General features: G+C 39.9%; 1 protein-coding gene across 3 annotated transcripts in view; it reads left to right on the top strand.

Annotated features, from left to right (window-relative positions):
- The window catches only part of TTC28 (tetratricopeptide repeat domain 28), a 479,060-nt gene that overhangs the window by 345,590 nt on the left and 117,584 nt on the right, over positions 1-15,886 (top strand). For all 3 annotated transcript variants that reach the window (XM_075214617.1, XM_075214609.1, XM_075214626.1), the window contains 3 exons: positions 8,020-9,361; positions 11,618-12,141; positions 14,327-14,436. In XM_075214617.1, coding sequence (XP_075070718.1) covers positions 8,020-9,361; positions 11,618-12,141; positions 14,327-14,436 — 1,976 coding nt within the window. The remainder of the gene's footprint in view (positions 1-8,019; positions 9,362-11,617; positions 12,142-14,326; positions 14,437-15,886) is intronic.

Below are 15,886 nucleotides of genomic sequence, written 5' to 3'. Positions count from 1 at the left end.
GTCAGCATATTAATGTTTAGCAAACCATCTCAAAAGTATATTTAAATATATTATTTTAAAATACTGATAGTTCTGATAGCTCATACAGTAATAACTGTTTTTTAATGGAAACTAAGGATTAGATATAGGTATAATAAAAGACCAAACAGCTTCACTCAAGTTCCATCCCATGGCTATACCATTAGGGCACAAATTGTTAGGGGGGCACCTAAAACACTCAATGGGGCATATTCAATTTGTTTTTCTGTCCGCGATTACACGCGGCTGCACGAGTCCCGATACGGCAACATCGCAGATTTCTGCGTGTACCCCATAGGGTTGCAAAGGGAAATCCATGATGTTGCGGTACTGTAATGTCACTTTACACACGCAGCCGTGTCATCGCGGAAAGAAAAGCTAATTGAATATGCCCCTATGAGTCTGCTTTTGAGATGGGGAGGGCTCTGCCTGTCTCTCTGCACCATAACCATGACGCTGAGTAATCCTTTCTTGGGGTCCAGCCTAGGTTGCACATGCAGCCTATAGCTGTGTAATCACATGCCCCCTTCCTTGGGAGTTTGCATGCAGCTTCAGTACAAGCTGGCGCTGTGTATGCAGCCTAGGAGGATTGTGACCAATAGGAAATCACTTTCACCCATCTACCTCCGCAATGATCACTATCGCCAACCCCCTCGTTTACAGCGATCTATATTAATGTACTGCAAAATACAACACCCATGCTGAAATTATCGGTATGTCAATATTTACACTCTTAAATAAAAACCTGTTGAGAGTTGTCACGGTAAGGGCCTAAAGTAAATATTAGATGTCAGGTCCCCAAATAAATATTAAACTGATCATTGAAATGTACATGACTTCCCCTCATTTAAAAGTTTTTTTTAAAAAACATCTGGTAAGTGAGCCCAGGTAATTAGGTCAAGCTGAGACAGTCTTTCTAGAAACTCACTAGAAAACAACATATGCAGATCACAGCCATGCATTACCTTTGATCCTGTATGCCATTTTCTTTTTAGAGGAGACTGTCTAATAAGGCAGGGTAAAAACAAAGTAACCACTAGGCGTATTGTTGTAATTCTATCTTATTTGACATGTAAATGTGCGGGAGGTTATGACTGGTTTATTGATGGGAGAGTTATGTCTCTGGGATATGTCTGAGAAAAGTTATGGAAGGTCAAAACTTTCGGATTATTTTCGGACAATTCATAAATGGATAGTCAGCTATTGGGGTCTCAATCTAATTAATGGACTGTCCATCTCATTCTGTCTGCCCCAAGCATAAAGATTTATATACATAATTTTATTCTCTGTAATTTCATCCCATTTGTTTTTATAACTATATTGCATTTATTATTTGTATGTCATTCATTATCTTGTTTTTATTTAAAAAATTTAAGTGAATGGAACTTGATATTGTTACAATAAAGGTAGTAGATGAAGTGGCGGTATGGCATACCACCGTATACCAGCTCACTTGGACCACACACAATAGCATAGGATATGAGATGGGCTGCCACAGAAATACAGCAGCGAGAAACAACTTTTTTCAGTATAAACAAAGTTGTCTGACTGCCAAGGAAGAACAAAATAGAGGAGTTCAGTCACTGCTAAAACATATCAAACAACGCATGTTTCACACTTGACAACTTTGTAACTTGCCCCTCTGGGCAAATGACATGTACAGGGGGGCGTGGCACGTCAAAACGCATCATTTTGGTCCCACTCATCGCACTGCAATTGCGTCATTGTGCTGCAGGGGCAGGGCCAAAATAATGCAATTCGCTACCAATCGTATTGAGGCTGGCGTCCCACCCACTTCAGGAGGAAATGGACAGGATTTGGCAGAAAGGTCAGCTGTCCTGGGGGTGAGAGAACTGCCCAAAATAAGGAAGTCTCCCAAACATTCCAGGAGAGTAGGCAAATATAGCATGTTTATGTTTACTCCCTGTAAGAACAAAAATAAATGCTTTTCATATTTTTGTGTGTTTGCATATGACCTACCCCTGAACACTAGAGCAGCTGATTGAAGTTGCTGCACAAAATGCTTTCACAAATAGGCTAATTATATATAAAAGAGACACATAATTGATAAATTGATATTAAGCTATATAAATATTTAAATATCTGCAAGAGTTTAAATAATACTGAGTTCCTAGTAGACTTCTGAAAATATAAATATTTATCTGTACATAATGTAAAAAAAAAGGTTCTCTTTATACACAAATACATGATTAGAATTTTATGGACAGAAAAAAAAAAGATAGGTATCTTTGTAATTCAGAAACCAAAGCTGAATTCAATATAAATATATTGGATTTCCTTGGCTGTGTTCTAATTTAATCAGAGAAGAATCATAGCTTTGCAGAGATGTATTGACTTGCAACAGCAGCCATTTTGTTTCTTGTTATTGTTTCAAAGGTTTGTCTGTAAAATGTAGAGGTGATGGTCACAGTTAAGGTCAGATCGCCGCAATTAATCTTCAAGCTTAGCGAAGGGGGTTACTGCAGCTTTAATAGCTAATGAATGCTTTTAATAGCCAATTTAAGTGACATGAAACTTGCACTGGAACAGCATAGTGAGCAGTAAAAAAAGATCTTTTATCTGAAGAGAAGTATTTACAATCCAGCACAAAGGGAAAACAATAAACCTGAATGTAGAGGAGGGTTAGGTACACTAAGTGGAGACTTACTATATATAGCACAGAGAAGATGTCCACTCTCTAATTGGAAACAAAAGGTAATTGTGTGATATTCAAAGCAGCTTCTTCGATAGATGGTTTATTGATCAAGAAATTCTTCATTGCCGTTTTCTGGAGCTAGTCTTATTGTGTGATGATTGCAGTATTTATATATCTGCCAGCAGGAGAGAATATGGCAGCTTCAAGTCATAAACAATACCAGTCAATTCCTTCAAGGATATTATTGCCATCATAACCCTTTTTTTTATTTTGTTTAATTCTTTGTTTAAAAATCTATAGAAACTGTCACACAATCTAAAAGACAAATTGATCCATTGGCTCTGTAAAGTAAAAATGAAAGAAGAGCAAAGGATGTGTAGTTGCTTATGCTGGGTGACATTTATGAAAACTCTGGATTCTGACGTGTGCAGACAACATTGTAAAGAGCAAATATGACCCTTTCCTGAACAGCATGTAGAAAACAAAATGTATCACCACTAGCAATTTGTTGCACTTCTGCTGGAGCTGCCCTGTGTTGGTTTTGAACGATTGTGTGATTTGTCTCTTGTCCCAGTCATTCTTAGTGAATTGAATTGCCACATTATAATGACTATTGCAGGCTAATCTCTCCTTTCCAATAATGGCCGGTCCAACACTCTGATGGATAGTGCCTGCCATTCACCAGTCAGTGTAGGGAGGTCATTAGAATTCTCTTTGCATTGCATACCAATCACTATTATTGCATACCAACACTAAATATTGTTTATATCAGTGGATCCCAAGCTTTCTCAGTTCGAGGCACCCTTAGGGTCTCCATAATTTTTTCAAGGCACCCCTAAGCCAAAATAGTTGCCAAGTAGTCCCCTACCTTGGCACCCCAGGGAGCCATGGCGCACAGTTTGGGAACCACTGGTTTATATGTTACTAGAATGCTCCCTGTATTGAACATAATTGACAACCTTTGCTGTCTCCCCTAGGCAGGGTCGGATTAAGGGAATGGAGGCCCCTTGTCTAAGGGGGCCTCCATTTCCCCGTGAGCCCTCCCCCCACAGTGAGGCCCCCTCCCTGAGAGCCGAGCCGCCCCCTGCCCCCAAGGCACTTACCTGCTTCTCCTGGCTTTGCAGTCCTTCCCCAGCGCACTGTACGCTCCTTACTGAGGAGATCTCGTGAGAGTCAGGCTCATGAGATCTCCTCAGTAAGGAGACTACAGCGCGCCGGGGAAGGACCGCAGTGAAAGTGCTCAGCAGCATTGATCGGGCCGGGGGCACCCCCGCCCCCAACCGATCAATAATGCTGCTGAGCACTTTCAAATGCCTCCTGGATGCCCAAGGCCCCTGTTAGACCTCGGGTTAATCCGGCCCTGCCCCTAGGTGAGGTCAGCTGGCAAGTGTGGGATGCCATTGCGTCCTCGTAGCTCCGCCCTTGGTCGTGAATAGTATCATTAAGCCCCACCTGTGACCAGGATCCGAGAGAGCACCTGCTCTTCCAGGTGTCTGGCAGGACTCCCTGAAATTCAGGCAGTGGCGGATCCAGGGGGGGGGGGGGCGATCGGGGCGATCGCCCCCCCTAGCAGGGCTTGCTGCTGACGGCTGCACACTGTGCAGGTCCGTTCAGCATTGACAGTATGCTGCCCAGCTGCTCTGATTGTGTTTTAAACACAATCAGAGCAGCGGGACAGCACACTGCCAATGCTGAACGGACCTGCACATACTGTGCAGCCATGAGCAGCTTTAGAAATTAGAAAGGGGGCGCGGCCTAAATCCCCCCCCCCCGCCCCTAAAGTTGCCTAGATCCGCCCCTGAATTCAGGAGCCTCCTGCACATTCTGTAAGAGTAGGCAAGGATGGTATTGAATATCAGTTATTAGACTCCATTCTGTGTTTGATATCAGTCATTAATAGTGATTGTGTGTCCTTTCTTACTCCGGTTAACCAAATTGGTTCAGAAATTGAAAAATTCACTGGCATTTTTTTTTTGATCATTTAAAAAATGGAGCTAAATTTGAGATTTGAGCTGGTTCCACCATGATCAAGCCTGTCGTGACCATATTCAAGCTGGTTCGCGCATGGGTGATCCAGTTCAAACATGATGGAGAATATACTTGTTTACAAGCTTTAATTGTGAACAGTGAACAGCACATTTGAGACACAATGGAAAACATTTTAAGTATTTTTTTCTTTAAAAAAACACCTATTTTTAAGCAGTGTTTAAAAATAAAAAATTTTGTAAGACACTAATTTTAATGCAAACCGCTAAGTTTGAACACAAACAGCAAAACAGAGTTGCGAGTTTTGAACTATAAATTTGAATAAGTGTGAATTTGTGAATGTACTGCGAACATGTTTGTTGCCATCGAACCAGTGAAATTTTGAATTAGTAAGAAATTTTTAAGCATTTCTAGTAAGTAAAATGCCCTTTGTATTGTCTATCGGCAGGGCCGGATTAAGGGAATGGAGGCCCCTGGGCTAAGGGGGCCTCCACTCCTCCATGAGGGTCCCCCACCCGCACGTGATCCGAGCCAACCACCAACCCCCCGCCCCCCAGAGAGCCGAGCCGCCCCCCCCCCCACCCCCCGGTGAACCGAGCCGCCCCCAAGGCACATACCTACTTACCTTCTTCTGCTGGCATTGCAGTCATTCCCCAGCGCGCTGTAAGCTCTTTACTGAGGAGATCTCGTGAGAGTGAGACTCACGAGATCTCCTCAGTAAGGAGACTACAGCGCGCCGGGGAAGGACCGTAGTGAAAGTGCTCAGCAGCATTGATCGCACCAGGGGTGCCCCTGCCAAATCAATACTGCTGCTGAGCACTTTCAAGGGCCCCCTGGATGCCCAAGGCCCCTGGGCTGTAGCCCAGTTAGCCCTAGGGTTAATCCGGCCCTGTCTATCGGTCACTAAGAGGGTCACTGTCTTGCATATTGATGACTAGGATGCTTTCTGTATTGTATAGAAATCACCAGAAATCATAGTATTGTATAGCGGTCATTAGATTGATCTCTGCATTGTATAGAGGTCTCTAAAATATGTTTTACACTGATTTCAAAATCAGATGAGGTTGTGTTGTATCTGATTATAGCATGATCAGTCATTACATATTTCCATACGTTTTATTGGCTGTGTAAAAGCTCACCCACATTAGACAAACCAAACTCACAGCATTTTGCCAATGACAGTTTTTCTATTGCAATGAACTGCTAAATGGAGCCTGTATTACGTTGCACCAGCAATGTATGCGTTACATGCGAAAAGCATGCGTGTTTAATAAATGTTATATAATAAAACAGTTATGATGGTACGCCAGTCGTTTCACAATAGCAGTATACCAAATGTTGCATATTTGAGCATATAAATAAATACTACACAAGACTGTTGAGAATTGTTAAGACTTCCAAACATCGTTAACTTCCTAAGAACATTTGTAACAAAAATTCATGAAATTCAGTGAAATACTAGGGAAGATTAATTAACATAGTATAATTAGTGTTCCTACTTATCTATATTTCTTTTAAGTGTTTTTAATTTATTTCTAATTACATATTTCCCATGTGAGTGGATGGATTATCTCTAATCAAAATGAAGTTCAAATCCTTTAAAACATAATGTGATATTCTTACATCTTACCTTACACACTGCATATTAAATGATCACAGGTACTGAGACACTATAAAGGCATTAATAGCAGAGCAATATGCTGACTAAACTAGGATGCAGAGAAAGTCCACATTTTCAGGTTTTGGCTGAAAAAAATCTAAATAATTCAGTGATGAGAACAACTGTTAACTAATTAACAAATTTAATTATACATTTAAATCTGCAATTGTCTTTTTTCATATGAGAAAAATGAGCAGTTATTAAAGACATGATAAATAATAGGTAACAATGATGTTGGTATGATTACCACATACAAACACTATTGTTTAGTTTCTTTGATATATGACAGAAATAAAGACCATTGTGTTAAGTGATTACTCACGAGGATACAATAAGTAATAGTGTTATCATGTTATCACTATACCCATTTGGAATAGACACAGTAGGTCTTGGGCAGTAGACTGTTTTCTTGGTAGTGTACTGTACACTAGCAATAGGTACTAAATAAGAAATAAATATGCACATTGTAAATGGTACACAGGTAGCTGACAATGTAATGTAAAACGTTGGTGTTTAACCTAGCATCCCCCTAAAATTAGGATTCAGGCACTTGCCTTAATAGTTTAAAAAAATGCGTGTATCACTTTAAATATGTACATTAACACATTCACATGTTCATCATGGATATTCGCATATTTATAACACTGGAATTAGGATAAATATGTGTTTTTGATGAGCTTGTGCAATGGGTCTAAACAGTGTAGTAAGGTTATACAGTCAGCCTAACAATGTAAGTGACTTAGTAGTAGGCAAGCGTAAGTAGTGGGCTACCCAAATATCTTGTTACCGCAAGCTGTCTGATCAGGACATGAGAAAACGGCAACAAGGTCTCAACGTCTGCTGAACGTGCCAATGGAGAAAGTCCCTCTGCATAGCTGGAATTAATGCTTGCTTAAACTAGTTTATGTTAATATGCGTTGTTATCTGTGAACTCTGCAGAATGTATGAATTATAGTGACCCAAATATCATTCTTGTATATCATCATCGCCATTTATTTATAGAGCACCAACAATTCTGCAGCGCTGTACAGAGAATATTTGACATTCACATCAGTCCCTGCCCCATTGGAGCTTACAGTCTAAATTCCCTAATTCTGCACACAGAGCCAGACTAGTGTTCATTTTGTCAGCAGCCAGTTAACCTACCAGTATGTTTTTGGAGTTTGGGAGGAAACCAGAGCACCTGAAGGAAACCCACGTAAACATGGGGAGAACAGACATGCCCTTGTTGTCAATCAAACTCATGAGCCTAGTGCTGTGACGCAGATATGCTAACCACTGAGCCACCGTGCTGGCCAAATATGAATAACATTGATTTAAAGCTGACAATTATCCATTTTCATTAATAATAAAGGTATTCTAATGTAAACCTGTTATAACAGACTTTTAATTTTTTAGGGCAGATAAATGCATTATTGCAGCCGTTCCCATAGCAGAGACAGTACTGTGCAGGTCATGAGCATGTTGAATAAATAAAATGTGCAAATATGAAATATATTGAATTGAAATGTAGAAAAAAATGTAAACATCTAGACAAAGCAGGTCAGAGTAAGACAAATGGTTCTTTCAGAATGTGTTTCAGGGGAGCCATAAAAGAATCATTTACACATTTTTCTTGCATATAAAAACGATGTCACAAATGATTTCTCTTGTAATTAAATATGCTAAGTTAATAATGTTTTGTTACTTTGCATTGCAGGAATAATTCATCAGATGAAAGGAGAATTTGATACTGCACTAAAATTACATAAAACTCACCTTTCAATCGCCCAGGAATTAAATGATTATGCAGCCCAGGGTAGGGCGTACGGCAACATGGGAAATGCATATAATGCCCTTGGGATGTTTGACCAAGCTGTCAAATACCATCGACAAGAACTTCAGATATCGATGGAGGTCAACGACCGAGCCTCTCAAGCGTCCACTCATGGGAATTTAGCGGTGGCATACCAGGCTTTAGGTGCTCATGACAGAGCTTTGCAGCACTACCAAAACCATCTTAATATTGCTCGAGAACTAAGAGATATTCAAAGTGAAGCTCGAGCTCTAGGCAATCTTGGGAATTTCCATTGCTCTCGGGGTGAATACATGCAGGCTGTACCCTTCTATGAACAGTATTTGAGACTATCGCCTGAGCTGCAGGACATGGAAGGAGAAGGCAAAGTGTGCCACAATCTTGGTTATGCCCATTATTGCCTAGGGAATTACCAGGAAGCTGTCAAATACTATGAACAGGATCTGGCGTTAGCAAAGGATCTCCACGACAAACTAAGCCAGGCCAAGGCATACTGTAACTTGGGCCTTGCGTTTAAGGCATTAATGAACTATAATAAAGCAGAAGATTGCCAGAAATACCTTTTGTCTTTGGCACAGTCTTTGAATAATTCTCAAGCAAAGTTCCGTGCTCTTGGGAACCTTGGTGATATTTTTGTTGCTAAGAAAGATATAAATGGTGCAATAAAGTTTTACGAGCAGCAACTCAGTTTAGCCCATCAAGTCAAAGACAGACGGCTAGAGGCTAGCGCTTATGCTGCTTTAGGTAGTGCTTACAGGATGATACAAAAATATGACAAAGCTTTGGGATATCATACACAAGAGCTTGAGGTCTTTCAAGAATTAAATGAGTTACCTGGAGAATGTAGAGCTCACGGGCACCTTGCTGCAGTATATATGTCCCTTGAGAAGTACACCATGGCCTTTAAGTGCTACGAGGAACAACTTGAGCTGGGGCAAAAGCTTAAAGACCCTGCAATAGAAGCTCAGGTATATGGCAATATGGGAATCACCAAAATGAACATGAATGTCATGGAGGAGGCCATTGGCTATTTTGAACAACAGTTAGCGATGTTGCAGCAGTTAAGCGGAAATGACTCCATACTGGACAGAGGCCGCGCATATGGAAACTTGGGGGACTGTTATGATGCACTTGGAGATTATGAAGAAGCAATAAAATATTATGAGCAGTATTTATCTGTAGCTCAGAGCCTAAATCGCCTACAAGATCAATCCAAAGCATATAGGGGACTTGGAAATGGACACAGGTGAGAAAGCATTGTTAAATGAATAGTATTTGTTCTGTGTTGTTCAGTAGTAATGCTGCAGTAATCACACTTGCAAATTAACATTGGCTCTAGTAAATCTTTATTGTTGGTGTCTGGCCTTGCCAGTACAAATCTGAATATATGTAGCACAATACAAATAATAATGCATTGGTTCACATTTTGAAACATTTAGGGGTCTATTTATCATTGGTGGAAAATGGGCGGCAGTAAGTATAATTTTGTATTGTTGCATACTGCAGTGATACAAAATGTACTTCCGCATGGTTATACCTCGTCGGGGCTCATTGGTGAACCCTGACCAATCCCACCTTCCAAACTAACTCTAAACTCCTAAGAAAAATTAAACTAACGCTGCCGACGATTGGAGGATCTGACACCCGAGTGGTTATTGTGCATGCTGGGCTAAGGTCGCGCATGCCCATAGTGACAGAACCCAACGACGGATTAGTGGTGTCTTCTCCTGCAGCAATGGAGTCCATAGGACTTGATTGAAATGGTATTAGTTTTTAAGGGCTCTTAAGTTGGGTCACTTTGCAGTCCCCATAGAAGTCTATGGGTAGAGCAGTGACCAGGGTTAAGGCAGGAGAGATCTCTAATTTCTCCTGCTTTAACCCCATGATAAATGAAAAGAAGAGCTGCCATGGCCATTATCTGGAGAAAACATCTGTTTTCTCCTGATTTTTGGCTCCTTCCAGCTTAGTAAATAGACCTTTTACGCTCATAACTCAATGGCAGATCTATGCTTCAGATATCTCTGAACTGCAGTTTAAATCATGTGAACACACCTTACTACTCAGGAGGCTAAAATGTGACAAGAAGGTTGGCTTTTAAACAACACTTAACCATTTATAGGCTGTCCGGGCAGAAGCCAGGGCAACATTAGGCATTATTTGCAAGCAAAATAGAGATAAAGTATGCATGCGCTTGGTCTCATCTACATTTGTAAGGTTGTCAGCTGGGTGACAATTTAAATGTACTATATGAATTTATAAAGAACAGATGTGAACCCATACTTCATATTTATATTGTGCTAGATGTATTGAGATTTGTATTGCACTAGCACTAATAATAACTTGTTGTTTTGTATTCATAAAGTACATTTATTATACCATGCAGCTGGTCCCCTTAAAGATGTTGATGAGGCCGAGCATGGTCATTTTTCTTTTCTATCTTGTAAATCTTATCTATCTTGTAAATCTTACTTGTGAAATAAAGATCAGGGTAACACAGCTCTTTGAAGAAACATTTCCTATCATTTAACGAGTACATATAGCGTGTATCTGTAAATGTGGAGTGGTGTCCTGTGTGCATACTCCTATATCGAAGAGGTTGTGGCCTCGCTAGTTATCTCTTGTATTCCCATTAACTCTAAACTTTTTGAAAATATCAAAATTAAAATGACCTTCTAGTACATGCTGGACAGGAAAATAGCCAACAAAGGGAAAATTACTGCTGTGCAGAACAAACACACGTGATACACTAACACTGTCCATTGCCCACCACTAGTCTGCTATCTCCTGTACCCTATATTTAATGATGTGCTCCCTCTCTGTCACACTGCCGCATGGGAGTCAGGATATGCCAGACACCCTCTGCTACAGATTTTCTTTCCATGCGCAGTTGCCTGGAAGTTACTGCATTGGCATTTTACACAGTGTAAATGCTGTGCAGACATTGAAGTGAAACATCAGCAGAGAAAATTTAAAATCAAATATGTTAGTGTCTGTGTGTGTGTCTGTGTGTGTGTGTGTGTCTGCGTGTGTGTCTGTGTATAAAGACATCTGGTCAGGACTCACACAGCCTTAACCGAATTTGTGTATATTAGGTATTTGAAATGGTAACATTGTTTTCATACAGGTAATGATTTTAAATAAATTCAGTAAGCCTGCATCATTCATTGTACCTTCGCTATAGCTCTTAAAATGTTATACATGGTCCATGGCACAGTGGCACATTTTTGTGTATGTAGCATCTATATAAGTACTCTATATGTGTGATTCTTTTTTTTATTTTGTAATACTGTTTGGGCAATGAATAGAGAAGATTAATATACACTGTCTTCAATATTAACTGATTGTGTATTTGAAGCAATATGATAGCTTATCAATATAGATCTTTAAAACATTAAAAATAAGCAGTAAAATCAATATGTTAATTATGGGAAATTAGGTCATCTGTATCATATTGAAACTATAAACACTTTTCTTTGTTTTGTTTTCTTTTTTTTTAATCTAGGTCCATGGGAAATTTACAACAGTCACTTGTATGCTTTGAAAAGAGACTTGTGGTTGCTCATGAACTTGGTGAAACATCAAACAAAGCCCAGGCATATGGAGAACTGGGTAATTTGCACAGTCAGCTGGGAAATTATGAGCAAGCGATATCCTGTCTAGAACGTCAACTAAATATTGCCAGAGAAATGAAAGACCAGATACTGGAGAGTGATGCGGCCTGTGGTCTTGGTGGAGTGTATCAGCAGATGGGAGAATTTGACACAGCATTAGAGTACCATCAACTGGACTTGCAGATAGCAGAAGAAACTAACAATCCGTCTTGCCAAGCTCGAGCCTATGGAAATCTGGGACTAACCTATGAATCTCTGGATAACTTTGAGCGAGCTGTGGTTTACCAGGAGCAGCACCTTAGCATTGCAGCAGAAATGAATGACCTGGTGGCAAAGACGATAGCTTACAGTAGCTTAGGAAGAACTCACCATGCTTTACAGAACTACTCACAAGCAGTAATGTACTTACAAGAAGGTAAGTTAAAGTCATTGTTGGAAATGTTGCCCCAGACTGTTTTTCATCATCAATATAATGATGTGACACCAAGATTAGCACTGACATAAATGATTGGAGGGTGTTTGCCCCCCCCATCAGCTTTTGTTTTACAGTTGAGAGTTGGCACAGATAGTAGGATGAGGCTTTCTTAGGGTGTCACAGCTACAGCGGGAGAAGGTTGTCCTCTTGTTTATTTATATTGTAATACCATGAGTGCAGGGCCAGGTGTGTTGGGACAGCATTAAAAATGATGCCCATTTAAAATGTTGGTATAGAATAAGTTTAATTCTTTTACACAGTAGATGACAGAGGTTAGTGCAATGGAGCTCTGCAGTGCTGGGTGAGGGAACATAAGTAAGTTTGGCCTACAGGGCACATTTGCCCTTCTTGACACTGATCTGCTGTGTCATAGGCCTGTGTTAGATGCACATGTTAAATATTGTCTGCACACTCCCAGGGACACCTTAGATTGCTGTACCATGAATTGCTCACTTGATTTACTCACAGTCCCAATGTTGCCAGCTGTACACAATGCTGTACTAGGAGCCACATATTTGTGGCTAGCCCAGCAGAATAAAAGTTGACATCCCTTTCTTTACAAATTGATGTAAAGGAACAGACTCTTGACTAGGATACTTTAGGGTAGATTCAATTAGACACGAGGTGGAGCCTCGCTGTCCACCTGTGCACCTTGCCAGTTAATACAGTGCAGAATTATCTGCCCATTTTCCCTCGCATGTCAATGGGACCTGAGGGAAAATGGGCAGAGATTTTAGTATAAACTCCAAAGTGATGTGTCTCTGCAGACTGTTCCCTGAAACTCTTCCTCGGTGACCAACAATCGTCAGATAGGCCTTCTAGTTCTTTATACTTTGTATATTTGTGTGTGAATAGTTCATCTGATATAAAAATGAGATGTTGTATATTTTTATATTGTTCTATATATAGTGGATGGTTGCAGACATACCAAGAAGGGTACTAAAAATTGTTACTTTAATTGTTTTAGGTAGTGTATATTGGCATTTTGTTTGCAGTGGTAGTGCTTTAAAAGCATCATAAACAAAACCCTGGATTGTTCTCCAGGGGATTTGTAATGATTTGTAAGCCATTTATACCAGTACTTCAGGACTGCCACCTGGCTATGGCAAATCCAACAAATTCAGAGCCCCATCACTGCAGATTCACTGGTTTCTAGTATCAAGTGACTAAAGCTTACTACTAGATTAAATTGCATTTCTGCTTTTGTCCAAATTACCCACAACTCCATGCATTCAACTGAAGAAAATACCAATCAGCTAACACACTTTATACTCAACCAACCAGCTCAAGATTAGAGAGCCTTACTACATCTGTTTATTCTTGCAGAACACTGTGGTACAGCACCAATGTTCCGTTGAAACATAATTAAAAAACACTGACAAAGTGTCATCCACTTGTTTTAAAAATGAAAAGTGCAAAAACTTCAATTTATTATAGATGTTATATCTATTATTAAAAGAAATCACTTTTGGAAAAAAAAATCCCAAAAAGTCTGAGCAATAATCCTTTAAATTACACAATGTCACGAGCAGGGCTCTCCTTCCTCTTGTTTCCTCTCTTCCCTTCTTCCCCACTTGCTTCTTACCCACCCTTATCACCTTCGGTTACCCTTGCCATCCTTGTAACTGCCCGGGAATTACTCCTTGTTATATGACTTGATTTATGTTACCCTTCTTGTATTACTTCTTGTATTTGTTACCTACAATTTTCCGTTCTATTTGTGCTGTGTACATTTTTGGGAACTTTAATTTTTTTTATGTCTACTTTGTTTGTACGACCTCCATGCATGTCGCTACAGAACTTTGTGGCTCCCTATAACTAAAAGCTAATAATAATGGTAAGCTGTGCTTACATCCTAATATGATTTAATTAACATTGATATGCTATGATGGTCCTGGTTCTGCTTTAAACTCCACTGAACATTGTATAATTAACGTATTTGGAATAATTATGTAGTTTGAGTATTTTCAGCTCACTTTTGACCACAGCATTTAAGTAAACATGAAAAGTTGGCTCTATGTTACAAGTGAAAGATGATCTCTCTGGGAGCCCTCTGTTATGTGTCAATGAGGGAAATGGTCATTTGTGCATTATCTTACATTCTGCTTGTTTGTCTTGTACAAAGGCTTGAGGTTAGCAGAACAGCTGGCCCGCAGAGAGGATGAAGCAAAAATTAGACACCGCCTTGGACTTTCGCTTTGGGCAAGTGGAAACTTGGAAGAAGCTCAACACCAGGTCAGTGCTTGTATCACACACAAAATACTAGATATGTTAGAGAGGAATATGGATATTATTTCACTGTTTAAACGCACATGCCTAAAAAACAGTGTACATATATTTTGTACAAACACATTGAAATAACAGCAGTTTGAATGTTAATCTCTATTTGTGCTCCATTCATTTACTCTTCCCTTCAAGAATAACGCCCAGAACAATATATATTTTTACCCTTATCCACCCTATGCAGAATCATTACAACCACTGGGGTAGTATGTCTAAGACCCCCACAGTTTCAGCCATCACATCCAATGATTGTCCAAGCTGGAAAGTTTTGAATATACTCAGCACTTTCTGAGGTTGCCTGACATTGGACAGAGACGTGACTTCATAGCACAAATTATACTATCATAAAAACCTAACCTGCAATAACCACTGTATAATAAGTGCAGATTTTTTAATGTATGTCATTATTTGCTTATTATGATTTTTATGTTGGAGACCCCTCTCCACTGATAGCTGACATGTTTTCTGGGCTCATGGATGGTTTTGTCTACAAATCAGTAGTGCCATATTAATGGACAATGTAGGTGCTATGAAGTTCAAGCCAGGCAAATATAGGAGCCTAGTTATCAATGGCTTTTAAGTCTTAATACCGCTGAAAACGGCTACTTTTTTGGCAGTAATTTTGCTTTCAATTTATCAAATAGCTAATCCTGGAGAAATCACAGATCTCTCCGGCGTTAATCCAGTTATCCCTGAATACCACCATCCCCATAGATTGTGGATGGTGACATCAGTCAATTTATCAAGGTCTTTCTCTGCTGAGTTAGACTAGCAGCAGAACACATGTGGGGATAACGCTTTGCCGGGACAGCCACTTTTTTCAGCGGTGCTGTCCAAACAGCCAAATTTTGTTGATTAAAGATAAAATAGACCATATGGAGAATGCAATTCACTGCGATGAGCCGCCATACATAACAGATATGGTTGCGCACATATCTGTGTTGCGCTCACATCTGTGCTCATATTAGGCTACCTGAACACTGTTTTTCTGCGCATCTCTGTAGGGTGTAAAGAAACAGCAGTGAGGTTACTTTATCGCGTAATGCCTTCATGGTCACTACGGAGGAACTCTACGGCACATCACACAGGCAACTGAATTCCCTCCTATGTGTCCATTACACATGTATTACATCCAAGCACATACTTGTGCCTTTGTTTCCCATCTGATGGGTCTGTTTAAAACAAAGCTTTGCCTAAATGATGAAATATCTCTCATATTAAATCATTCATTTGGGGATCCAAACTAAACACTTCTTCACATCTAAATGCTTGGCTTTATTTATTTTTCTTGTACACAATTATATTTTTGTTATATGGCGAGCCCTCACTTGTAATTAGAGATCCTTAACTTATTAAATCTCACAAAGCAATAAAAAATTAAAACAATAAATAATCCATTCTA

This window comes from Mixophyes fleayi, chromosome 1, assembly GCF_038048845.1.
Source record: "Mixophyes fleayi isolate aMixFle1 chromosome 1, aMixFle1.hap1, whole genome shotgun sequence".
Lineage (NCBI taxonomy): Eukaryota > Metazoa > Chordata > Amphibia > Anura > Limnodynastidae > Mixophyes > Mixophyes fleayi.
The sequence above is the reverse complement of the archived record's forward strand: the minus strand, read 5'-3'. Positions and strand labels throughout refer to the sequence as shown.